Raw genomic sequence first — 26,580 nt, forward strand, 5'->3', positions numbered from 1 at the left:
ACCATGCCGCTGTGTATATGTATAATGGGTCTGAATAAGTACAAACCAACGCAACCACAGCAACGCAGTGCTGACAAAAAGATTTAATTTACTAATGGTTGAGTTCACACAATATACTATTCCAGTTGTCATTAAGAACAAACAGTAGGCCTACCACTGAAAACAGTAAACACTCAGAAAAGAATGAATTAACAGGCTTTTCTAAGTTGCATGAAATGACAGGCATATTCAAAAATACAACGAAAAAAACTGCTGTGGTGTAACAGAGGAGTGGGACAACATTAATCACAGTAGGACATCTTAATTTTCTGTCATTACCATATTAAACAGTCACCTGTATTGCATTTGCTACTAAAGGATTTTACCTGTCACCATGCTAAAACAAAGGCACAAATTATGCTGTTCATACAATAATGTATTAAGTTACACATTCTAAACTTCAGATGTCACAATTAACTCACACCAAAACTCAACACAAACAAGGGTTTAGGGAAAACAATGTGCTTCACCAATGCATAAGTTTTTTTTTTTTTTTTTTTTTTTTAAATTGTTATTGCACTGTAGACACTTTAAGGCTATACACCCACAATAATAATATTCAAATACATTATATGTTTGTACATATTATATATTTGAAGAATATTCTCATCATAAGCTTATTTAAAAGAAAAGATTACTCAACTTGCAGTATCCTGTGAAAAAATTCTGAACCGTTTTTCAATCTGTAACATTAGTTGAAAAATGCAGAGGTTAAAACACTAACATTTACAATAAAATAAGGCCCGCAGTGAGTTCTGTTTGCAGAAACAGGAAAGTAAATACAAATTACTTACAGTCAGTACAAGCTACTCATATATGCATAAACTTCATATTGTAATTTTAACTCTGACTAAACATACTGTTGTGATCAGGAAGTGAAGTATCATTGCCATTGCTAGTACACATTTTCATAGAATACAGCTGCACGCAATACTGATTTCTTATTTAAGGCTAGAGAAGCTGCCTGGACAAGGAGCCATAACCTTGACCCCTAACAGAACCCAGGCTGGGTTCGAGGTCTGACTGGATTACACAGATTATTGTGTGGCAGGGGCCACCTGACTGCTTGCCATGGCTCACTGCACAGCACATGACCCAACAGGCAGGAAGTCATGGGTGTAGGTGGCCACAGCCCTGGTGAGGTAGGTCATGGTGCCAAAGCGGCCACTGGGTGCGCTGTCATAGAGCAGCTTGCAGATTCCGTTGGTGGGATCTCTCTCGAGAAGGCTTTCTTCTGCCCCGAGGTCTTTCTGCAGCAAAAAGTATGATGGGACAGAAGTCTGATGAAGTTCATGGAAAAGGTGTCCACTCAGGTGCACATTACACGAGGGGCATTTATTAGAAAGTACCCAAGTTAAATAAGTAAAATCGATAAGTGTATACCTAAATAACATTTTATAAAATGCTAATTTGAGTAAAAACAGTAATGAAAAAAGGAGAAGCTGTCTAAAAGTTAAGATTGGCAGCTAACCTGGTCCTTGTAGAACATGTCATTGGCAATGTGGACAATCTTCTCCACATGGACAATACTGCCAATGCTTGGTATGTCAATATCGGCCAACATGGTCAGAACCAAGATGGCCTCCACCAGGAGCTGCCGGTATTCAGGCTGTGGAACGCGGTTCAACACAGTCTCGACGTGCACCGCAAACTTAATCTCACCTGGGGTCATCTAGGTGAGGAGAAAGATGAATTAATGAACTGGCCTTCAATACATTAAAATGCCTCTTAATATTGCTGCTCATGTCACCTTTACAAACATAGGTTTGTGATCCTGAAACAGATGCCCTGGCATCCAGACATTTTCTCCTCAAACGCAGAGCTAGAACAGCAAGTATGAGACTCCCTACCTCACGTGTGGTTGAGGATGGAAGGACAAACCCCTCAATGGAAAGTCCATGGCACTGTAGGAAGAGAAGCAGTGAGGGGAATGACAAAATCTTGGAAACACAAACTGGGACAAAAAAGCAACATATTTTAAACCAATTTTTTAATTAATTACTACCACCATGTTTAGTCAAGCCTTTTTGACATGCTTATCAAGAGACACTATTGGGTGAGACCTTTCACCTTCTGCAAGATCTTCCACACCTTCTGGTAGAAGCCCACTGGTACCCTGTTGAGTGCACCATCTAGGCGTCTCCGACGCAGCCACTGCCCTTGACGGCTGTCCCGGGGCATCTGCATGGTGGGGGATGCGTCAAAGGACTCCGCTAATGGAAACCTGTACTTCTTTAAAGACAAATTTTAAGTTGTTACAAAGATAGTGCTCCCCATCTTGATGCTTATCTGTATCATCAACATCTCTCCTGTTGGTGTAATGCGCTTTTTGTATTCATTTCGGTGAAGTACGTTGCTTTGGAGAAAAACGTCTGCTAAATGAATAAATGCAAATATCATCCTCAGGTTTTTAAGGTGCTTTCTTGACTAGTTCTGCTTTAGGGCTTTTAATGAGAGGTCATGAGCAGACTAACCCCATACTCAATGTTCTCCATGTCAAAAGAATGTTGAGGCAAAGTCTGTAAAACAGGAAAATGCAAAGTCAAACTCCTAAAGAAAATCCATTTTTTTGCACAGTTGCACTTAAATTAGGATGACCCTGTGGATGTTGATTGAGAGTTAATGTCAGATTCCCACAGTTGATACCAAAACCAAAACTGCAAGAGAAACAAATTACAGTCAGGTGAATTGTCCATCGTAACCCCTCATCGAGCAAATTAAGGGATTAACACATGCTGGAGTAAAATTGTATGTGCATTGTGCTGGAGATGTGCTCGCTGCTAGCACCATTAAAGTTTCCCTGCTTTGGCACTGGAGAGACACTGTGTTTACTGGCTTTCGTTCCAGCTCAGTAACTTGGGATTGTTTGAGCTACTGACTGACTCCTTGTCAGGTTCTTACAGGCTTTGACATGTGAAATATTTCAAATCTATGAGTAGACTAAAACAATCAAGCTAATTTTACTAAGTAGGATGCAGAGAACAAAAATCAGCACACAGTGGACCTCTAGGAGCCAGACATGAGAACTCTGCTCTGAGTGACACAAAACTGTGGTCCAGAACAGGGGTGCAGTCAAAACAGGCTATGAACAGCTAAGAGTGGTTTGGAGGATTAGTGCCAAAGCCACTGGCCTAGATGGCACCCGATCAAGTCACCACCTGACTCTGGTCCGACCAGGATGACCTGCGTGCATCCATCTGAAAGGGAGGAGACAGAGATTCAGCACAAATGTGAAAGAGGCGCAGCTCTTTGGGACCTCCACAGAGCTGTTCGGTGGCTCTCCCAGTTGGTTTGTATGTATCCTGCCTGCGAATGTAAGGCTGCTTCCATCCGTAAAGCACTCACAGTACAAGCCTGCATGAGATTTTTTGTGGTTTGCATACAGCATGCGAAGCAGCCATCAGCTTGCTTAATTACATTTTATAAAATGCACTAAAGATATTAGGACTGGCATCTGCAGAACTTCAGACCTCAAGGGTCACAGACTGCTGATGTTTACACTGATTTACCTCCTAATTTACAGTCAAATGAACCTCTTCACACAGCAAATTGTGATGATATAGCCAAGTAAAATGTAATTACATAAAGCCCACGGAAAGTGTAACTCTGAAGGTCTGGGAGGGAGGAAAATGAAAGATGTGAGAGCAACAGAGGAAGTGGAAACCCATACCATCTTTATGTTGCTCTTCAGCTTGGTGATGCCTGCCCTTTCAGTCTTGGTGGCCCCCACATTACCCATCTCATGGATGGAGATAGCTGGGCTAATACCAGACTCGATGGACCGCACTGCAGGCGAGCAACAGAGGAAGACACGCTGGGTTCAACACCGAGTTGTGCCTCAGGATCAGAGCAGCTAAGTGAACAGTGAAAGTAACTGACCACTCCTCTGGACCCCAAACTCCTTCCCACTGAAGATGTGGTGGAGGAGGTCCTTTAGCTCTGAGGGGCTCAGGCTCATAAGGCTTTCTGTGGCCTCCTCTCCTGCAGACCCAGCAAACACAGAGCTGATAAGCAACATACAGACCAGTTACGACAGTGTGCAGATTACAGAGGAAGGAAACTCAACTGGATTTCTTCACCATACAGAACTTACATTATGTGAAACAGATGGTTTGAGTTTCAGCTTAATAGAAATACACAGTGAATGCAATTGATGCAAGACATACTGAGATGTGGGAATACTGAAATGAAGCACCAACATACCAACCACCCCTATCTGGAGCAGTTCATTTTCTCGCTTGGCTCAACAGGACACTAGTTCTGCTGCAATAGAGAGGACCATACCTGAACAGTTGAGGGACTGAGCAAGTTCTGTGGCCATGACCTGGATGATGAGGCCGATGCGAAGGCGGAACATCTCACTAAAGAGCTTGGGCTGAGTACGAATAATCATGGCTAGGAAAACCATAATTTCCTGGTAGACAAGGTTGAGAGTTTGTATCAGGTCAGGACACAAATGCAACCAAACCCAACAGTGAGCCTAAGGAGGTGCTGGGAACACTTTCACACCTGGGTGAGGATGGCGACCGTAATGTTGTTCTCGCTGGCTTCATCAATCAGCTTGGCGAGTTGGTCTGGGGGCATTGGGCTGCATGAGGAAAGCGAAGGGTGAAAAAACAATTCCTGACTTTAGGGAAGAAATCAGCTTCATCCATAAACCACAACTAGTGCTTGCTTGAAGACATGGCACTGCAGATGATGATGGTTCAAGTAAAACATGAGCTTTCACTCACGCAGAAATGGTCTTCTCTCGAGGTTCAGGGGGGAGCCCCACAGTGAGGTGCTTCTGATGGGCTAGCAAATCGGAACAGGCCTGCAGCAGACACACTGGATAGGTGACCGGCCACCAAGGCTCCACTTTTCATTGCCTCTTCCTGCTCTACACTGTCACAGGCCTACTATCATCCACCCCCTTCCTTGGTTTGAACTGGGAACTTACTACTTGCCACCCAGTTCAGCAAGACTTCATATTGCCAAATGTGTTTTTTTTTCTCCTCCATCAGACATGTAAAGATCTCATAATGACAACCTTTGAATAAGAGCTTGCACCCTGTAGTCTGACATAATGTAATCAGAGTTGTGTACAGATGCAGCTTTGGAAGGATTTTCTTGTGAAACTGTTTCTTATGATGTCTGGTGTTTAGATGATGCTCAGCCATATGTGGTTATTTATCAACACGTTAAAAATGAATGTGCTATCAACCTGGCAGATGAGACACACCAGTGACCCCAGGTCAGGGCGATCACCTCTGTACCTCGTCCAGCTCCTCCACCTTCTTTCTCAGCATGCCGCAGATCATGCGCACCAGACCCCACTGACGTAGGTCACCAGCTCGCTGATACAGGTCTGTCATCAGGGCTCCCACTGTGGGGCCCTGGCCTTGCAGATGGGTGTCCCAGTCCATGCCCCTGGACAGATGGACACACACACACACACACACACACACACACACACACACACACAAGAAGAATTTAAAAAAAAAAAAAACAGCCGCAGGCTTTTTAAAATTTGTTGCCAATACTGACCAAAACAGGTGAAGGAACAAGTTCAAAACCTGTTTACTTTGAGACAATAAACCATGTCACCTTACTTGTCTCTGTAGAGGATATAAAGGATGTCTGCTTGGTCCTGTAGGCTGTCCATGTCTTTTAGCAGCTGTACCAGTGCATGGTAGTCAATGGATCCAGATGCATCTCGAGGCAGGTGACATTCAGATGGCACCACATGTTGGTCCTGGCCAAAAGGGTAATGCCAGCTTGCAGCCATTATATTAAATTAAAGAATACATGGGGATAATTACAGGCACTTACAACTTTAATACTGTGATTTTTTTTTTTTTTTAAATGTAAATGGATTACCATCCTCATAAACAATCAGAAACAAGTCATCGAGAAGGACGCACCATATTGTTGACAGTCCCTGGACTCTGCATCAGGTTCAGCGAAGGCTGGCGGGTGCAGAACAGCTTGGTAGGGAGGTACATGTGCACATCTGAGGAGGAAATACATATCGGTTGGCCAGAACCAAAGAGCCAGGAAAGGTTAAAGTAAGAGGTAGCCGACAGCCATGGCTGGATGCTCACTGTGGATGTTAAGCTCCTGAGCCTTGTGCACCAGGGAAACCATCTCACGGGTCTTGGTGGCAGCTGCACGGAACCGCCCGAGACCCCCCTTGGTGACTGCTTTGCACTTCACACTTGACTTGGGTACAGCAGAAGTAAGCAGCTGGTCCAGGTATTGAGAAAGGTCATCTGTCTCTGTGGGAGAAAATGGGGTATAAATACTTTAAACAAGACTGAACCACCTTTACCACAACCAAAAACAGGCCGTTTCACTCTCCAGGACAAGCTTCCTTTTCCTTATGTTATGAGAAATACAGCAGGCTTTGCACATTCCAATGCCATTTACACACTGCTACATTACCTAAACAAAATAAACAAGCTATGAAGTCACAAACATAAACACAAAACTAACATGCTGGTCCAGTATAACATACTTTTTTGGTACATGTTCATGTATTAAAAGTTCTAGTCAGAAAGAAATTTGACCCTTAATATAATCCAGGGGTACTAATAGAAAACAAGTTTTTCTGGCTGCTAAACAGATCAACCCCATGTTCATATTCCATGGGTCATGTTTTAAAAAAAAAGAAAAAAAAAACATTACATTTATAACATCAAATTCATGATAAAAATTCATTATATCTGTTAAAAGTGAGCTTATTGTTATACATTCTCACAAGCTATTTTTTTTTACATGCATTCAGAGTACCAAAGGAAGGTTTATAAATTCATACTGAGAGCACATGAAACACCCACAAGCATGCCTAGAATGACTTGACTACATGTCACAGGACCACACAGACACACAAGTGTCAAAAACAGACCTTGCAGCGGAACATGTTCTGCTAATGATGGTAAGAGCATTAGGGGCAGAGACACCATAAACTCCCAAAAGTCAATGTTTTAATGTTGTGACAAAATAAGTGTTAGCAAGCTATTTGATATTCCCCAGTTTTAAAAATAGTAATGAGCTAGAAAAAGTGCAAATTTCAGTAATAAAGTATGCCCACAAATGTGTTTATGAACTCAATGAATGGCATTAGCACATGACACTGGCAGCTCTACAAAAACAGGTTATAAATATTTTGGTATTCAAACTGAGTAAGTCCCATATGGCTTTGGCAATATGCTAGTATGAAGAAATGGGATCTAGGAAAGTTACATTTCTCCACAAGTTCCTAACCTTGACTGCATCAGTGACCTGCCCACCCCTTACCATCATCAAAGTGAAAGTCACGCACAGCTCCTCCAGCCAAGCAGGAGGTGTCATCCTCTTCATCGCTCTCAGCACCTGCACTCTGCTTACCACCATTCATGAAGCTCAGGTGAGCAAAGCAGGAAGTGGTCAAGAACTCGGACAACTTCCCTGTCTGTATCCTGTGCGACAATCCCACAAAGAGACAGGCAGAAACACAGGCTGAATAACCACTAAAGGTGTCTTTTAGAAAAAGAAAACCACATTTCCCGAGTTGCTACACGCAACGTCAAATGGGTCCACAGTATCATCCTTGACGTAGACCTTCGTGTATGTGCTGGAATACAGCATTTTAAAGGTGTGGCCCATCATTTACCAGCCCTCACCTGGCTCCGCCAAAGTAGCCATCCTGGAGCTTCTTCAAGGTAGCTAGCACTGCAGGGTCTAGGTCTGAGTGGTCTTCCGCTGCAGCAGGAAGAAGATAACAGCAGTGAAATTCAAACCATCAAGTAACATGGAATACATCACATCCTGTGAGTCCTGCATCATATATTTGGTGGTTTGAACCACAGTGAGCCCAAGTTTAACTTAAAACAAGCTACTTCCTGCAGGTGTTCCACAATGACAGGTTAAGAATGAGAGCTGGGACTTCTTAAAACCTTGTTAAAACTAAAGAAATAGGTTTAGGTTGTAAAAGATTTAGGCACTATGAAGGCTGCATGTTCAAACAGGACTATAGGACAAGCGACAGCCTTTTCTCCTATATTGCAAAAACAGCCTTTGAAAATAAGAACTTTGAGGTGACATGAAGAAGTACTTTCAGCACACTTTTAAAATAGGGAAGTGACTAACTCAGCATGGTCTGAGAGATGGGGAAGGTGACTGTGGGTCGGCCAGTCATTCTCCAGCGGGATGATAGGTAAGCAAGGTCAGTGCGGAGTAACTCCACCATCATGCGATTATCCAGAGACAGGTAAAACTGCTGATGGTCGATGAACTGCAGGAAAGAGGAGAGGAAACCTCCTAGATGTTTTCCAGGACAATTCTGTAAACTGACTTAATTTACAAGACTTTTGACCACTTTGTTAATGGCCTGGTTACGCCTTTGCAAACTCTTCTGAAACAGACACATTTCCAGCATTTAGATACTGAACCTGGGGAGTGAAGGAGAAGATGTTGTTGCGGATTAAATAAAGCTTAGAGGTTCCCAGCACGCCAATTCGGCGGTACGGCCTACCAGTCAGACCCAGTCTCTGGTTGCGTCCTATAAGATGTGCAAAAAAGGCATTATGTACAAACATCTTTTCTTTTAGACCAGACCCAGTACTCCAGCATTCCTACTTTGCCTAAATCCATTGCTCTCCACTGTAATAGACCCAACCAGTAGCTGTTTTGGGCTAAATAAGACTCATACATGCGAATATGAGCACAGTTTCTAAACAGAACTAATAATAATGAAATAAAAACATAAACCAGTTAGCCATTCATATGACAGATGTTTTATGTGAAGCCCTAAAGTAACAGGCAGTTGTTTACACGGATTAAATAAAGCAAAAGCAATTACCTAATCTGGCGTAGATGTGACTCAGAACTCTGGAGGGCTGGACACGAATAGGGTAGATGTCTGAAACCGTTTCTACGTCAATTCCGTGTTTCTGTAGCAGCTCCTTGATCCCCTCTGTCTCAGCCAGAATGCACACTAAGAGCACAACATTCTCTTGTTAACTTTAACCCTATAGTTGGGTTCCAACTTGGTATTCCAAGTTATTTCAAGGTTTTAAGAAGTGTGCTGCGCTTTAGGGATTTAAAAAAATTCACTATAGATAGCATGCCTACTTTTTTGATATGCCCACTGATCAAAAACCTATCAACAACTATGTTGAAACCCAAGCAGGATTTAAACAAAGCCAGTGGAGTCTACAGCACTCACCTTGTACCTCCACATCAGGTTTAGGGATGGTGGAAAACCGTCGGTTTAAGGGGTCAATTTCACCGGGGGCTAGAAAACCCTGCATTCCAGACATAAACCCTGAAGCTCATCAATGTGTCCACCACTTAAATACAGAGGCAATGGATTCAGATGTCTCATACTTCTCTGTAAGTATTGACTTTGTAAATCCTTGTGTGGGCTATCAAGCTGTCTTACCTCAGCCAGGAGATTGCCCAGGACATAGAGGGACTGCCCCCACTTTAGAGGACACTTGCCCATGGGAATCCTGTCCACCGAATGAGGATTGACATACTCTTCATCCACCTGTGTGGGATGGAAGGCAGGTAAAGAACAGCAACACTCGTATGAAACTGTTGAAATTACTGTTACTGCTCTATTCCATTTACCTACAGCACAAACTGGATATAAACTGTTTCTGAGTGTGTGACATGTACATAAACGACCCTGTGGTCATCCCACCATCTAACAGACTTTGGCCTCTTGGCCAGGGTGTGGCTAAAAGTGGTGATCATGTGTAACATGACCCCTCACCCGGTCAGGGGGCACGCTGTAAAGCTCTGGCAGCAGGCGAATCCCATCCTTCGCCTTAATAAGGATTCCTTCCAAGGCATCCCGGTACTCCTGGACCTGGGAACAGACAAACACCACAATTACCACACATGTGAGGTACGGCAATAAGGAGCATAAATTAGCTATGAACTCCATGATTCCAGCTTACTTGTTCTGGACTGTTGATAAAGATCCCATCCAGGATGAGGTAGGTCCAGAAGAGTGGCCATTCACACTCAATGTTCTCAAACAGCTTAAGCTCAGCTGACTCGTAGTACAGTCTGTTTGGGTCCTGGTTCAAGAAGAGGTTGTTAATGTCACATCTTGTATCCTCGTAACCATAGTTTACATTGTAAAATATGTGAATTTAGATTAGGAAAGGAGACTTCTCACCTCTTTTGGAGTTTTGTGACCATCTCTGAGGAAGCGGCAACATCCATAGCGACCCTGTGGTAGGAGAAAAAGCACTGTACATTCCATGATCTGCTGGGAGCAGACCTCCCTCCCTACAGTCACTGCAGGCTATAAAAACATGAGGAACAATGTGCAACCTGCAGCTTTGAGATGATCTCTTCCTTAGTTATGTTGACAATATTGATATCCTCCACTGCAAAAGCTGGGTAGGAGATGATGGAGAGGAGTCCAGCATCCACTTCCTTGGAGGTCGATGCTCTTGGCAGCATGGAATTCAAGATGGACTAAGGAGATGGGCACAGGGAGGGATTTCTTTGTGAAGGGCAGGTGGGCTGCAAAACAGGAGAACAAAGAGACACGCCCTTCCCCACCCTGGGAAGCTAGCACCTGGAGAAAACCACCCAGCTGACCCTGGAGAATCAGTTCTTCTCCCATAAAGGTCAACAAAATATCTATCCTTACCTGACAGTGCTGGATATCATCAGCAAAGGCATGCACAACTGATCCTGGGCCTCCTTTGGCACCAAACAGATTTAACTCATCCAAGGCTTCTAAGGCAGCCTACAATAGTTCAGAACATTTGCCATGGTCATACCCTGCTGAAACCCTATGAATGTGGACTCACATTGTTGTCCACACCAAGCCCACTTCAGTAGAATACTGGCATATTAGGGTAAACACCTTCTAGAGAACAGGAACAAGGATGGAGCATGTGATGTCAATGACAAAATCTAGGTCAACCCCCCATCACAAGAAACATGAGGCCATCAGTCTCAGGCCTACCTTTGCAATTCCTATGGAGCTGGCATTGATCTCAGGAATTCCCTGATTTGTTTTGTCTCCTCGCTCCCACATGCCATAGTCCTGGTAAAGAAAAACACAGAACCTCACCCACATTACTCATTTATTTGCACTCTACAAAAGTTACATGAGAAGTTGGCCTTATGCCAGAATTATGCACTTTTTAACTCATGGGGTATGATTAAGTCAGTTAGTCAAGAGATACAGAAAGGGGCACACAGGTATACTGAAACAGTAATTTAACTCAAAACAGGCACTTACTATAAGCACTGGACAAAGCCCTTAACCTGAATTTGTTTTCATTATTTGAACGACTTGAGTATTGTGTTCACATTCAAAGACATGAATAATATGAGAAGAAATGGATCTCTTAACATTAGTAACACACTTACAGCAATTTTGTATGCAGTTTCAATGTAGAACATGAGATTCTGCACCACGTCCACTTCATCTTGAGTGTACACAATATGTAGGCCTAGTGAGGGTGGGCAAAAAAAGATGAGTATTTCCTTCTGGAGAAGCCAGTGCCACCATTTCATACAGTCACTGATGCCCCTCTGGGCATGGCAGTTAGCCACCTTGATTTTTCCACCAATACCTGAAGCAGTCATCTGTGCCAGGAAGAGTAGGTATAGTGAGGTGGCATCCACTTGCAAGTGGCCCCAGTCATTGTCTCCCACAACTGTAGCACAAGTCTGTGTGTTGTACTTGGCGTGGAGACTGTCACTTGTATTTCTGCTGTACTTGAACCGTTCCACTTTGTCCAGCTGCGGACAGGGGATGGCAAAAAGGCTTTGGCCAGAAATTCAGAAGACATATTTTTTTTAGAACCCCTGCTCCCATTATTGTGCAACTCTTGTTTGTTGTTGTTACAGAGCAATGAAGTAAAAAAGTTTACTCCTCCTCTTCCCATAGGAAAGACTGATGCCAGTGGATATTTTTACTGTTGCTCTCCTTGTCCCTAAGCAACTTCCTGTGCTTAGTGCTCTATTCAGGTTCTGACTCGCTGGCTGATTGCCTACCAATAAGTAGTAGACAGAATTTGTATAGTTAAAAATACCCCGTCAAAGCTTCTGTCCTCAGTCTGCTTCCAAAAAGGCACTGCACATGTACTGCTCCATACGACGTTTTACTAACAGCAAGACTCCATGGAGATTCCCAGGAGGTGCATAGAAACTGCTGGGGACCTAACGGGTAGGACACAGAGTTTACCTGCTCTGCCTGTTAGCAAATGGTTCATGCTTGGCTGTGTGCCTGGCACCACTTGTTTACTGGAAACAGGATGGTAATGCCTTATGAGGAAATACCATGTGGCACAAAGACAGCTTCTCCTTCACCCCTGCAAGTTGGACCCTGGCTCCCCTTCCTGGACTTGGACATACCTGTCTCATCACGCATTGAAGGATCCCTCGCATGAGTTTGACAACACTCTGGGAAGAATGATAGAAGTATGGTAGGAAGAGAAAGGAGAGAAAGAGTCAGAAGGAGTAGTGCAGTTTTGATGTTCAAACATCACTGACCTCCTGTATTGTGTACAAAAGCACACACTCTCACACACATAAAACTACCACATACACCTTAGTTTGCCTATTATCTTGCTGACTACAAAGTGATTCTTGTGCTAATGAAATTTATAAATACTAATACCACTGAAGAAACGGAATGAAGTGTCAGAAAGGTGGCGTGACACCACAATCTAAAACCCAGTGCAGCACTGCTCCCCTTCCCCAGTGGGTATTTTTGGAGCGCACCTGCTCCAGCTCGTAGGCCTTGGCCTTGTCTTCATCTCGGTCAGCGTTCTTGCGATAGGCCAGGCTGAGGGCCCACACAGCCAGGATGCTGTACACATTGTCCCGTACCCACGCATCGGGATGGTCCGTGCTGGCTGGGAGCAGGCCTGTCACTGGGTCCTGAAGGGAGAAAAGGCTTCGTGTCAGACTGTCACCTTGAGCTCTCATAAAGTGCTCATGTTAACAGACCAAAATGCAGTTTACTCAAGTAACTATTAATCTTGTTTCTGATCACCTACATATGTGCATAATTACAGGAGCAAGACATCATATTAGAGTGTGAGACAGTAGTGATAATTAAATTGTGGTGGGGTGATAATTAAACTGTACTGTCTCTTTAACAAAAATGATGTTAATTTCAAAAGAGGTTAATTTCACAGGCGCTGCTCGGCTTCATCATCTTTAACGGCAACTGACGACTCCTGTCCCCGAGAGCAGTAGCGTTTGTTGGTTCTAGTCAGCTTTCATGTTTCAACCTGTAAAAGTCACTGTAAATTAGAACGCAATTAAAATGCTTTCCAAAGCTTGTAGTTTCATGGGTCTTAAGGGCAAGAGCAGCCTACCCTTGTCAAGGGAGCCAAGTTGTTCGTTGGGACTGTGGGTTTTGGGAAGAAAAACTCACAGGTTCTTTCACAAATGAAAACAACTAATAATGAAAGTTCAAACTGTTTCTCTACATCACCACAAACTGACACCGATCAAAAGCAAATGTACATTTTTTTTTAATAAGTGGTATGCAAGACATAAAACAGGAGAGTTCACAAACTGTATGAGATCTCATTATACTGGTTAAAGACCTCAACATCATGAACAGTAATAAATCTACAGGGTTACACCCAGAAAATATGAGAAGCTTCAAAAAAAAAAAAAAAAAAAGGGGGGGGGGGGGCAGAAAGATCTGAACTCTGAAGGCGACATTTTTTCTAGCAATTATAAAAATACTTCCTGATCAAAATCATCACTCTTCCTTAAATGCAATGAAAGCCATTTCCAGTGTAGTTTGTACTGTGAGCCCTTGCACGCTAATAACACAAAAATACAGACGTAAATTATAATATTATTAACCTCAATTTATCTGACACCTTTGCACAAAGTGACCAATAATATGTTTACATTTATTAATTTAGCAGATGCCTTTCCCCAAAGAAACTCCCAATGAACACTACGTAGTGTGATGAGCCCACACCTTATTCATGAAGGTTGTCTTATAAAGCTAGATACACTACTTACCTTAACTCCAGTGAAACAGACTTTCTCCCTGTCACTCACACACACACTCTAGTTGATTTTAGAGTTACCAATCCACCTGAGCTGCATGTCTTTGGACTGTGGGAGGAAACGGGAGCACCCAGATGGAACCCACACAGACATGAGGAGAACATGCAAATTCCACACAGACTGAGTAGGGATTGAACCCACATCCTCTCACACCAGCAAGACAGCAACACTACTAGCTGTGCCACTGAGCCACTTATAATGACAGACTATCAACTTTACAATGATTTACCCATTTGTTCTTACTGTATCACTTCAAGATAAGTATTCTGATCAAGGTAACCGCAGCAGAAGTGGGATTCAAACCCAGGGCCTTCAGATTGCAAGGCAACAAGTCTAATACATCTTAACCACTATAACACCTGTTGGGAGAAGGATTAGCCCTGATCACTCAAGTTCTCAGAACTGTGACCTAAGACAGACCCGTGCTGTGGTTCCGATGGCACTCGTACTGCTTAACCGTTACTTATCTTATGCCTTTGTCCAAGAGGAGTAACATCATTTATCAACTTTACAATGATTTACTAACTGTATACAGCAGAGTTTTCCAGCTGTCCCAGTTGAGAGCAAGGGTACAACCGCAGCAGCGGTTTTCGAACCCAGGACCTTTAGGTTGGAAGGTAATGGGTCTACCCTGGACACATTTACATTATGATTACATTTATTCATTGATTGAGCAGACGCCTTTGTCCAATTCCAAAGCGTGGTACATCTCAGAAACTAGTACAGTTTGTTGCATTACAGGAGAAAGACGGACAGGTTGCAGACATGTGATTCTTAAGTTACTTTCTTTCCATCATGCACGAAGATGTTTATCACAAGAGTAGCTGCATAGATCATGTCAGAATTACTGCGTAGGTATGTTTTACTTTGTTTCGCAGTCAGCGCCCCGATCTCACCTGGTGCCGCAGGATCGTCTGCTGGACGATCCGGACGTAGTTGTCAAGCTTCACCCCCGAGTTGCTGCGGCTCCTCATCGTGTCCCCGATCTCCGGCGAACTTCAGCAGCACGTCCGCATTACTTCGCCAGACTGAAAGCGGGAAACTTGCCGCAGTCAGGACACGCGATCGCACCGCCGCACACTTTCGCGGGAAGCGAGCGAGCGAGCGAGCGAGCCTGGTGTCTCGCGACAAGATGTCTGCTTGTTTACACGCGCGCACGTGAGGAGCGCCCGCAGTCAAACAGCTCACAAGGAGGAACAAGAGAACAGCCCAATAAAATACTGCCCTTAAATGAGTAGCACGACGAATTTATCAGAGGTGCGCTGTGTAAACTGTCGTATTTTTGCAGGTGTACACGTGTAAACTAAGTCGGGTTGGTTGTTCCAGCACGATGTGGACCGCGACACCGGCGGGTCACCGGGTGAGGTAAAACTTCAACGTTTCCGACCTCGCCGCCTAACTTAGTAACTGTAACTCTGCAGCTGTCCAACACAACCTCAAACAACGAAGCAACAAAAACGGAAAAAACTAACTTTAAATAGTGCATTCGACAAAGCTGCTCGCCGTAGGAACTGATTATAATACTGACACACGACATTCTCCAACTTCCACAGCGATTTTCATACCTGTGCCGGTGAAACATATGAATCAGCTGTGTCGTGAAGTTTTAGGTGTCTGCCAGGACCTTGGGGTTAACTCGATGGAGTGGCTGTTTAAAGGAAGTTTTTTTTTTTTTTTCTTTTTTAGGTGTCTGCCAGGATTGTGCGCGGTTGCGCAGCACCCGCTCCTCGTTCGAACTGAAACAAGATCTGCGCGTGCCGTGTTACTGTCGTCGAAAAGTGACAGACGGAGCGTACTGTGTAAAATAACTAAGACCAAAGAAGATTTGACACTCAGAAAGCGGAGAGTACAGGACTAGCCGTGTCTTAGAAATAGTCACTGTAAAACTTTCTTAACGCACTACCATTAGATGGCGACATTAGCATACAGATGATACTTAAAAATATATCTATTCCGCATTCCAGGACCTCTAAAAATTTTCTTTCACACGTTCGTGTAAACAAGTGAAGCTACTGTTTTCGTATTTTTTACCAACTTAATTGTCAAAAAATAATAAATAAAAGTTGCCACGTAAATACTTGATACGGATTTTTTTTTTTTTTAAATTCCTTCGTCAGCTAAACAATACGACGTTGCCAAAAAAAACTTCCACAATCAATGTTTATTAAACATCTCTGAGAACATTTTTTAAAACACAGGTCAGCTGGCAGTGCAATGATGAAGAACGTGAACTTGAAACTGACACAGAGGCCTTACTGTGGTATCCAGAACAAAAGCAACATAATGGTGTAGAAATGGATGCTACTTCTTCATACGTCCTGGTTCTCTCCCAAATGTGCCCTTTGTAACCTCTGCTGTGACTACCTGTAGTGTTCTTGTGTCCATTATGTTGGAAAAAATTGTCCTGTGTGCATAAGGGAAGAGGCCTGAAACGTGACATTCGCTTCACACACCCTGAAGTCAAAATCAACACGCAATCATGAGGCTCCTCTTCTTACTGTGGTCCACATCCAAAAACTTCAACTTTCTCCCTTAACACACCAACATATTTGAACATACAAACTTTCACATGCTGTTTAATGGGTGCACTCTCAAAGTCAATAGATAAATGGATGGATAAAGAAATTATTTCTGAAGGAACCTGAGCAAAACACACACTTTCCTTCTCATGAACCCCGACATGAACACAGTTGAAGACTTCTGTACGCTTCTTAACCGAAATAATCAACGTAATGTGTTTCCTTGTACAGTAGAGTACCAATGTGTTGTTTGCCCTGTAGCATAGCACTGGAAGCCCAGACTGAAAACTTCAGCAATTTTGTTTAAGAGCAGAAGATGGGATTCAAACATCTGACTTTTTGGACCAATGGCAAGAGCTCTAACTACTCCACTACCAGGAGAAAACAGTGTTACTGGGATGGCTAACAATGTTAAGCTACTAACAGTTAATTATTCATTTAAGGAGTTGGTAAATACTGTTTAACTTAATAATTTTAATTAGGATTCAAACCTGTGACCTTCAGGTAAAATGACAGGAGCTGTAACCACTACACTACCAGGTGAACACACTGTCACTGTTACTGGTACAGCTAAGAATGTTAAGCTACTAACAGTTAATTACCCATTTAAAAAATTGGAAAAAATGTTTAACAACTCTCAATTCAAACCTGTGCCCTTGTGGTACACAGGAAGGAGCATTAACCACGACATTACCGTGTGAACATGGTTTCGATAGCGCAGCTAGCAATGTTGAGCTGCTAACAATTAATCATCCATAGAAATGTTTAACTTAGTAGGGGGGTGCGGTGGCGCAGTGGGTTGGACTAGGGTTCTGTTCTCCGGTGGGTCTGGGGTTCAAGTCCCACTTGGGGTGCCTTGTGACGGACTGGCGTCCCGTCCTGGGTGTGTCCCCTCCCCCTCCGGCCTTATGCCCTGAGTTGCCGGGTTAGGCTCCAGTTCCCCGTGTGTGTTTAACTTAGTAATTTTAAGTGGAATTTGAACCTGTGCAGTACATAGGCAGGAGCTCTAACCACTACATTGCCAAGTGAACACAGTAGTATGAGCACTGCTAATAATGTTAAACTACTAACAATTAATAATGCATTTAAAAAGTTGGGAAATATTGCTTAACTTAATACATTTTAGTGGGATTCAAGCCTGACCTTCAGCTTCACAGGCAGGAGCACTAACCACAAGACTACCAGGTGAACATAGGGTTATGGGCCTGGCTAAGAATGTTAAGCTAGTAACAGTTAATGATCCATTTAAAGAGCTGGGAAATATTGTGTAGCTTATTCACTTTCAGTGGAATTTAAACCTGTGACCTTGAGGTCCAATGGTAGGAGCTGTAACCACTCCACTACCAGCTGAATCTGTTTTTGCCAGCACAGCTAACAATGTTAAGCTACTAAGAGTTTTTTTTATATATATATATATATATATATATATATATATATATATATATAAGAGTTATTTATCCATTTAAAGAGTTGGTAAATTTTGTTTAAGTTAACAACATGCAGCAGGACTCAAACCTGTGACCTTCTGGCCCTAAGACAGGAGCACGTGGTATTACACAAGCAGATGTACCCTTTTCAGCTGGGGCTCTATGTGCCTAAGATGCATAACACAGATGCACTACTTATGCCTGCATTTTTTGTTTTAAATTGGAGTCTTGTGATTTCCTCTGGATAAAGACGTTATTAATGCTGGTGCCCTGAATTAAATGGTACAACACACACATACTATGAAGGCATTTGCCCTTTGGACTGGATTCTAAACTGATGTGCAACACTAGTGTTTTAATGTAGGTGGCCATGTTCTAAAAGCGAACCCAGGCGAGTTGGCAGTTTGTGTTGTGCAATGCATTGTGGGTAGCGGGTCAACGGCATGATCATTTACTGTGGGTTCTGGACAGGCTTGGCACTCCTCTCCACACCTGTCATGTCCTAAGGATGCTGGTGACTACTGCCGTGGAATTTATTTCATGTTGTACAACCGTGACATTGACAGGAACTTGAACCCATGTTGCGGCAACCTGCAAAAGTATTGCACAAGAAAATTACTCAGCATACTGATGCATGTTCATATGTTTCTACCGTATGTATCTCAACAAAAACATTGACTGATGTATTTCCATCCATCCATCCATCTGACTGATGTATTTTTGTGGCAGAATTTTTGTGTTAGAGTTGTCCTTTCTCCATAGAAAAATCTCCTTTTGCACCGTACAGGTACAGGGTAATTAACCTAAACACTTTTAGTAATGAAATCTTTAAATGTGCATTATAATGCTGGATATTACTGTTTAAAAGCGAACACATCCATTAAATAGCATGTTGCCTATAAATAAGCTAAAATGATCCTTAAGGCATTGCTGAGTACTCTTGGTCTATGTTGGATGTGGCTATATAAGTGTTATATTTGAACAAAAAGAATGATAATAAAATACCACTTCTTGCTGAGAACTTTTTATTTTAAAAAGTGCTGCATTTTCTGGGAAAATAAATCTGTGACACAGAAAGAAGTCACAGTACTGAAACAGTTTCTTCATACAGTACGCTGTCATGCAAACATGTGACTATGAGATCATGTTTCATATTACAAAATGCAAGAGTGCATATGCATGCTAGCATCAAGAACTACTTGTATTAGCTCAGGAGTAGCACAGGAAAACTCCACGAGTCATTAACATAAAACCATTCAAACACAGAAATATCTGTCTTTTACTGTATTGCATTTTTCCACAGTGACTGTGAACATACAGATAAAAATCTCAGGCAAGTTAATAAAATATTGCAGCAACATCAAGTATTATTAGTTGTTGGCCAATGGCCCATGGTCAGTCAATCAGAAACATCTAGGACTAGTAGCTTTTTATATACAGTAAATGCAAGAAGTTGCATCAGAAGGACAAGTAGAGAAAACTTGATTAATACATTTAAAATTGATATTAAATTTAAATTAAACAGAAAAATTTAGAAGCAAAAGAGACTGTTATACTAAATGTTGAGGAGCAGTATAAAGATACATATGGCTGTATCTATTTATTTAGATATTCTCAAAACTTCATTCATACATTTGAAAAATCAGAATTAAATAGAAAAATTAAAACTCCAAAACAAACAGCATCTACACTGAGGAGCCAGATAACAAAGATACTAAGAACAATATCCAACAGTTTAAAACTCAAAGTTAAAGACAATACCTCTTTTCTAAAGGTAGGGGAATAAATAAACAGGTAACTGGTAGGAAGAGTTAAAATGTTGAAAATGTGCAGTTCTATAAATGATTAGACAGCTCAGTCACTGTCTGTGACCTCTAACCTTCTCCAATGCTATCTGCAGCTTGACCCTCCAACCCACTGGTGCTTTCCGTCTCTGACCTGCATATAAACCACGGACCTCATCTTATTCTCACATATATCATTGCTGTAACATTAGCTAAAAAAAAAACTACTTTTACCCCAGGCACTTATTACACTTTGCAAAACATATTTGTGCATTAACATAGAAGCTATTTTTCAAATTTATACGCAGGGCACTCTGTATACTGTAAAAATAGTGTCAGAGGGGTGGTCACCATGGTAACAAGGAAAGCAACAAGAAAATGACATAATACAATTAATTAAAACTGCTAACATTTTTTTGATCCAGACTACAGTGGTAGTCTTTGTGTTGTCACGCTTAGGAACGGCATTAAGGTTTTGCTTGGCACTACATAGAAGCCGTTTAGTAAAGCGCTTGCGCCGAGTTCCTTAAAACTTCACCGCTGATGTCCCCCCAGCACTCCTTCCTTTCAGAGCTTCAACCACACAACCTTCCGTAAGAACCTTGTCTTGCCTGCTTCTGGTGTTGGCTATACAGCAAACATGCACGTCTGAATGTGTGTATGTGTGTGCGTGTGTGTGTGAGACATTGCAAATAAATCCTGCCTGAACTCAGTGTGTCCACTGGAGAAGGAGGAGTCCCAGAAGAAAGAGGCCTTTGCCATGGCTGTCTGGCCACCACACTCCCAGTAGGGTCTGCCAATGCTGTGCTGGAGATCTGCGCTCCCCCCCGGGGAGAGGAGGCGTCAATGGTTCTCCACTTCTAGGACTTGATCGGCTGACTGAATGAGCAGTGGCCGCCCCTGGAGGAGGGAAGGGGAGAAGAGAGAAGTGTGGTATAGATATTAGTGAGGGCCACCTGAGATTAGCTGGAGGATGGCTGCGCGGAGAGGGAGGTGCGGCTCACCGACAGATCCCAGTGGAACACTCATAGTTGTCCTGACAGTAGGCTCCGTGGGGCTTGCTTCCCATGATCCTCCACAGAGGAGTCATGCGTGCGATCCGTCTCAGCAGCCCTTCCCTAAGGGGGGCAACAGGCTGGTCCTCCTCTTGTACCACAGGGTCCGTGGACACCTGTCACAGGACACACAAAGAACACCTCAAGTTCAGTCTCCAAACGGCTTCAGAGCAGATAAAGCGCATATAAAGATAGGATTCTGACCCGATCAGCAACAGGTATCTCAAATGTTTACTAACCAGAACCTGGCAAGTAGTTACAAATTACAGAATGACACCTCTGACCAAAATGTGAGCATCTGAAGGCTCAACGACAATTGTCATGTGTGGATTCTGGCATTGAAATCAGCGCTATCACTACGGTAACCACAAGCTATGTTCTAGCCATGATCATGCTATGCATAAATATTTTTCTTCATGCATAAATTTTGGCTTCAGTCAAACGTAAACTTCATTTTCCATGTAGACAGTTTCATGGGCGAGTTTTGCTCTAAATCGGTAAGGATATACAGCAATGGACCAATGGGTAGACACTACCTGATGGACGAGCACAAGAAGGAGCAAGCTCCATGTGAACGCTGTCATTCTGCTGCAGAAAGGATGTATCGTCTCAGACGCGAGCAGAAAGAGCTTCCTGATGTTCTCCCTGGTGCAGTTCTCTGTGCTTGCGTCTGTCTGCTGCACTACTGCTCACCCGGTACCCTTTTTGAGCCCACGGTGACGTCAGATGTTTGCTAAATATTTGACAAGAGTGCAGATAAAATGTTCCTTGGGCCTCTCTGTGTGCCAGAGGCTCCTCTTCCCTTGGCTGGAGAGGGCAATCAGGTGAGACACTGCCCTCCTCCTTAGGCAGGGTGGAGGCTTATATGAAGAGGGACAGCTGGAGGTTTTGGGTGATCAATGGCAGCTGTCAAGCCAACACATTCCACTGTGTCCACTGTATGTCCTGCCAGCTGGACTTGCCTGAACCCCTGGTCTCACCCCTTCCCTTTGGATGTCAGTTTGTGCCTCCATCTAAAGCCAATCAGACTCCCTGAGCATGAAAAGACACCCTATACACACACCTTGACCATGAGGATATGTCCCATACAGCCACATATCACCATGAGAAGCTGTCCTGTATAGACACCCCTGGCAAGATGTCCCACACAGATACACACAATCATGACATTGACATTCATTCATTTAGCTGACGATCTACTCCAAAAGCAGCTTATAACTATTTGCTCATTTATACAGCTGGGTAATTTTACAGGAGCAATTTACGGTAAGTACGTTGCTCAAGCATATTACAGCTGGTGGTGTGATTCAAACCTGCAACCTTTGGGTCCAAAGTCAGCCACTAACCGTTACACCAACAGCTGTCTGCAAGGATGACACATCCAAAAAGCTCCTGGCAGGGAGAAAGAGGACATCTGATGGACCCTTTACACTAGCATATTAGCAAACACAGCGAGCTCTTGTACATATTACCCATGAGCACACATAGCAGCCCAGTGGAATAGAAGGTGGCAGGACAGAGTTCTCATCTAAAGGGTCACAGAGGTTGGATCTTAGTCATAATGTTGCCCAAAGCCTGGAATGCAGCGTACTTGAAGCCCAGAGATTTCAACACTTCTATCTGTCTTAAAGATGACCATTGTCTAGGATCATGTCCACGTCTATTTTAACACATGTTCTTGTATCTTGCTTACCTAGCAGCCGTGCACTAGCTACTTATAGCTCCCTGGATCAAGTTCAACACTCTGGCTACAGCCTACAAGACCATCAATGCATTCTGCGTCCTGATACCTATAGGACTGGATCGAATGCTATGCCCCAGCCAGACTGATATGCTCTTACATCTCTTGCCACCTGCTGGTCTCACTCTTGAGAGGCCCAACACTGAAAGCCCATAGGTTTTTGGTTCTGTTTCCACCGTGGTAGAATGAGCTCCCTCTGCCTCTCAAAACCGTTGAATCCCTTTGAATATTCTCAAAAGTCGTCTCTTCCGGACCCACTTCTCTCCTGATCTCCCATCTGCTCCATAAACTTGCACATTATCTATCACAAATACCTTTGTATTCAATATAATTTCTATATGCGGATACTTGTGTAATGTATGTTGTCAAAAATGGTGGTATTGGACAAACTGACTGCATTTTGAGGACCTTATTTCTGCATTTGTATTCCTTCGCCTGGTGGTGAAATGCACATTTCTTTACCCTGAGTTGTATGTCGTTTTATAGAAAAGTGCCTGCTCTATGAATCAATGTCAATGTACATGTAAAACAGCCTAAACATGTTCTACATCTTTGGAAGCTGAAGCAGAAGCTGGAAAGACATGTGGCTTGGTCTCCTGCTCAGAGTCGCTAACTGGACGTCTTGTGAGAAAAACCAGTTTCCAAAAAACTGGATTTACACTTTTCACTGTTACTTTATATCCAAGAACAATTATTGTGACCTCATTTATATGGATCCCACAACATTCTGGTCATCTGTGTGGTCTGTGGGTTAAGTGCCCTTCTGTTTCAGAAGCTGCATCTGTGCAAATGGGACCAGGCAGATTCCTCAGATGGGTCAGTCATTATCAGAATGCTTTGCTGAGTTTTTTCTGTAGCTTCACCATTACCCTGCATTATCACACAAACAAACTTGCAGCGCTCAGATGCAACTATTTTGAGATGATGGGCGACTGACAGAAAACAATATTTTAAAGCCATAACCTTCCATTCAAAGGAATTTGAACCCAGTTCATGTTGTAGCAGCCTTGAACAAAGTACTTAGCCTGAACTGATACAGCACAAATGACCTGGCTGTAGAAATAGGTAAATGATTGTGAACAGCTTAGTGTACGAAGCTTTGGAGACAAGTGTCAGCTAAAAAAAAAAAAAAAGATGATAATAATAATAATAATAATAATAATGATGATGATGAGTTGCCATTATTTTGCTATTATTATTATTTATTATTTCACTGTTCTCAACAGAAATCTAACACCCCAGGACCTTTCACATACCAACATATGCAGGCACCCCATGGATTTAAAAGCACAACCCCATCATTTCCCCTTTTACACAGTGGCTAAATGGCACCACTTGTGTGTGACAGCAGAGGTAATTCCTTCAGACATTTTCTTTGCGAAGCTCTCAGGGGATCAGTGAAGCACAGCTTGTCCAGAGCAGTGCTCCCTGTGCTGCTGAGATCCCTGTGCTCTGAGCAGGGTGAACATCGTGGCCTCTGCCAGTGCTTCACAGCCAGTGGAGACCTTTGCTGCTACTTCCCTGTTTGCTTATGGGTTGTGGTTGACTGTAGACCAACTGCAGGGTTCGTCCAAGGAGTGGCCAGAAGCAGGACATCGAGGCCCACGCTGAACCCTGACAGCAGCTCTGAGCCAGGACAGGGACACTCCAGACAGGCTGGTGTATCATCAAAGCTGCCTGTCAGTAAGCGGTGCCCTTAGTCCTCCTCAAATCCCTGGTGAGGACTCCTTTAGGAACACAGCTCAACAGGTACCCGTGAGAATTCTGAAAACGAAAGCAAATATTCAGCTATGATGATGGACAGATTGGCAAAAATAGGGTCAGCAGGTGACATGCTGGCTAAACATCGAGACCTGCAACCTCATGGCTTTTGGTTGTAGAGCCTTCGGTAAAGTACATAAACTGACCCGGTCAAATGCATGTATCCAGTTTTGTAAATGAATAAATTTGGATGTCAGTTTGAAAAAAAATGCAGAAGTGCTGGATATGAAACAAATTAAATGTATTATTATTATTATTATTATTATGTGTGAAGCCCATGCTGAGAATGGTGGAATTAGAAAGAGAAATCAGTTCTTTCGCTATAACCCATTTAACTTATTTTAAATAAACAAACCCTATTGTTATAATTTTTATAATTATTCTCTGGCTCAGCACATGTCTCTTCTCTAAAGCAATCCAAAATTGTTCTCATTGGTTCCCTTAAACATTTTTCTTGGACCTTGTTCAATGGTCCTGGAATCAGGCCTGTCTGAGGATTGCAGACTTGAACCATCAGTCCACAAGTTTGTAACATGTACGCTGACGCACCATTGTCATTTTTTGTTTTATTGCAGCACGTAATGAAATGGGAGCACACATACTGCCCAGCGGAACCCTGGACCGCACATCCGTGTGAGCCGGATCACAATCCTCCCAACCACGAGCGTCCCCGGCATTTGTGTACCTGGAACGAAGGTCATCGAGGTCCAGGAAACGGGACTGCGGTCTGGCTGTGACCCTGGGAGGGGACAGATAAGAGAGGGTTCATAGTTACAGTTTAAACCTCTTTTCTGCGCCATGCTCGTGTTTCTTTCTAGAAAGGGCAATTTGTTTAACACACAGGGAACTGTGCAGCCCTTCAGAAACACACGACGGATCAGAACTAGCCAGAGGTGATGTAACTGGAAAAAGCAAAGTCAGCTGTCCAGCATACAAGGGTCCTTACAGCGTTCTGCTATTTCATGTCCACGGTTACGAATTGAGGCTCTTAAGGAACTTAAGGAATATAGTTTTATTGTGGAGTTGGCTGTGCTCTTTCCCAAACCCATGTTTGCGTGTTATTTCATATGAGTGAGCGAGTGTGTGAGTGCGTGTGCTGGAAATACAGCACTTCCCAGATGTGACCTTGTTTAATCAATGGAGGCATTGTCTAGAACAATGAACTGAAGAACTAATTAATCGTAATGAAGCCGAACAGCAGTGCTTGTTAATTGATCGATTAATGGAGCGCCGGCCCTGTTGCCAAGTTTACCGCAGGTGGGTGGGCTGAGTCCTGGGTCAGAATTCACCCTTTAGACCCTGCAGACAACATCACTCGTGCCGTATCTGTGTCTGTTAGAAGATTGCTGGACAGGGGAGTAAAAACAGTTGGTTACCACGGATACGCAAAATCTGATCGGAATCTGTCAGAACATTCGTCTGGTTTTCATTAACTCTCACTCTCATGCTCATTCACACATGTACGTGGAAGGGGGCATATTCAATCTGGATTCTAACATACACAATATAATATTTGGGGGGGGGGACAATATTTGGCCTCTTCCAGATTGTGAAACTTTTGATGCCAACATAAAGCGTCCCCTGCTGGACAATAAAAGAGACATCATATTTGACACCCTTTCGGCTCGGCCCAGACATTTCTACATGAAAACACTCACAAAAATGGATAACTGCTGTTATTTATTTATTTATTTATTTATTTATTTATTTATTTTCAGTGCAGGTATTTTCTGATGCAAAACCCCAGTACAGTGTGGGTGTGTATGCTGGTTACCATGCTGGTATATTCCCTACCTTAAATGGTGTAATTACACATTATCTTTATTGTACACACTGAACAGTTCCCCTCAAAAAGTCCTCTGAAATAAGGTATTTCCTGAACATGGAAATTTAGCTGCAGTCTTCCAATCAGCTATAAGATAAGATAAGATACTTTATTGTCATTGTGTGCAATACAATGAATTTGAAAGTGAAAAACAATAAAAACTATAATAGTTAATCAAAGCAAGTGCAAAAATAATGGAAGTAATGAAATAATTAAAACATAAATTTGCAATAAGAAACTTTGCACAACACATACTTGCCGAAGCTGCTTGTCCCAAGTGGGGTTGGGGTGAGCCGGAGCCTAACCCGGCAGCGCAGGGCGTGGGGCTGGAGGGGGAGGGGACACACCCAGGACGGGATGTCAGTCTGTCGCAAGGCATCCCAAGGAGG

General features: G+C 43.1%; 2 protein-coding genes across 6 annotated transcripts; both read right to left on the reverse strand.

The window, feature by feature from the left end:
* Positions 1-590: 590 nt before the first annotated feature.
* phka1a (phosphorylase kinase, alpha 1a (muscle)) lies at positions 591-15,928 on the reverse strand. 5 transcript variants are annotated; one of them, XM_018733755.2, is made up of 34 exons: positions 15,645-15,928; positions 14,976-15,107; positions 12,763-12,921; positions 12,394-12,441; positions 11,610-11,778; positions 11,404-11,486; positions 10,994-11,074; positions 10,673-10,771; positions 10,348-10,494; positions 10,190-10,243; positions 9,966-10,088; positions 9,779-9,874; positions 9,443-9,550; positions 9,227-9,305; positions 8,861-8,995; positions 8,451-8,560; positions 8,149-8,293; positions 7,683-7,761; positions 7,318-7,478; positions 6,123-6,296; positions 5,943-6,031; positions 5,631-5,773; positions 5,295-5,448; positions 4,773-4,852; positions 4,549-4,627; positions 4,324-4,453; positions 3,919-4,020; positions 3,710-3,825; positions 3,198-3,236; positions 2,514-2,558; positions 2,131-2,271; positions 1,890-1,943; positions 1,511-1,711; positions 591-1,289 (listed from the first exon to the last, which is right to left on the reverse strand). In XM_018733755.2, exons 2-34 carry the CDS (start codon positions 15,051-15,053, stop codon positions 1,116-1,118), a joined length of 3,675 nt encoding a protein of 1,224 aa, XP_018589271.1. In that variant the 5' UTR covers positions 15,054-15,107; positions 15,645-15,928; the 3' UTR covers positions 591-1,115. The 5 variants fall into 5 exon arrangements, with proteins under 5 accessions (XP_018589271.1, XP_018589269.1, XP_018589270.1 ...); XM_018733753.2 differs by having other exon boundaries at positions 2,110-2,271; XM_018733754.2 differs by lacking the exon at positions 15,645-15,928 and having other exon boundaries at positions 2,110-2,271; positions 14,976-15,635.
* A 3,112-nt stretch (positions 15,929-19,040) lies between these two features.
* On the reverse strand, positions 19,041-21,691 carry leap2 (liver-expressed antimicrobial peptide 2). Its single transcript, XM_018733472.2, has 3 exons — positions 21,401-21,691; positions 20,814-20,980; positions 19,041-20,709 (listed from the first exon to the last, which is right to left on the reverse strand). The coding sequence occupies exons 1-3, from the start codon at positions 21,446-21,448 to the stop codon at positions 20,670-20,672; spliced, it is 255 nt and encodes an 84-aa protein (XP_018588988.1). The 5' UTR covers positions 21,449-21,691; the 3' UTR covers positions 19,041-20,669.
* Positions 21,692-26,580: the final 4,889 nt, after the last annotated feature.

This window comes from Scleropages formosus, chromosome 13, assembly GCF_900964775.1.
Source record: "Scleropages formosus chromosome 13, fSclFor1.1, whole genome shotgun sequence".
Taxonomy (NCBI): Eukaryota; Metazoa; Chordata; class Actinopteri; order Osteoglossiformes; family Osteoglossidae; genus Scleropages; species Scleropages formosus.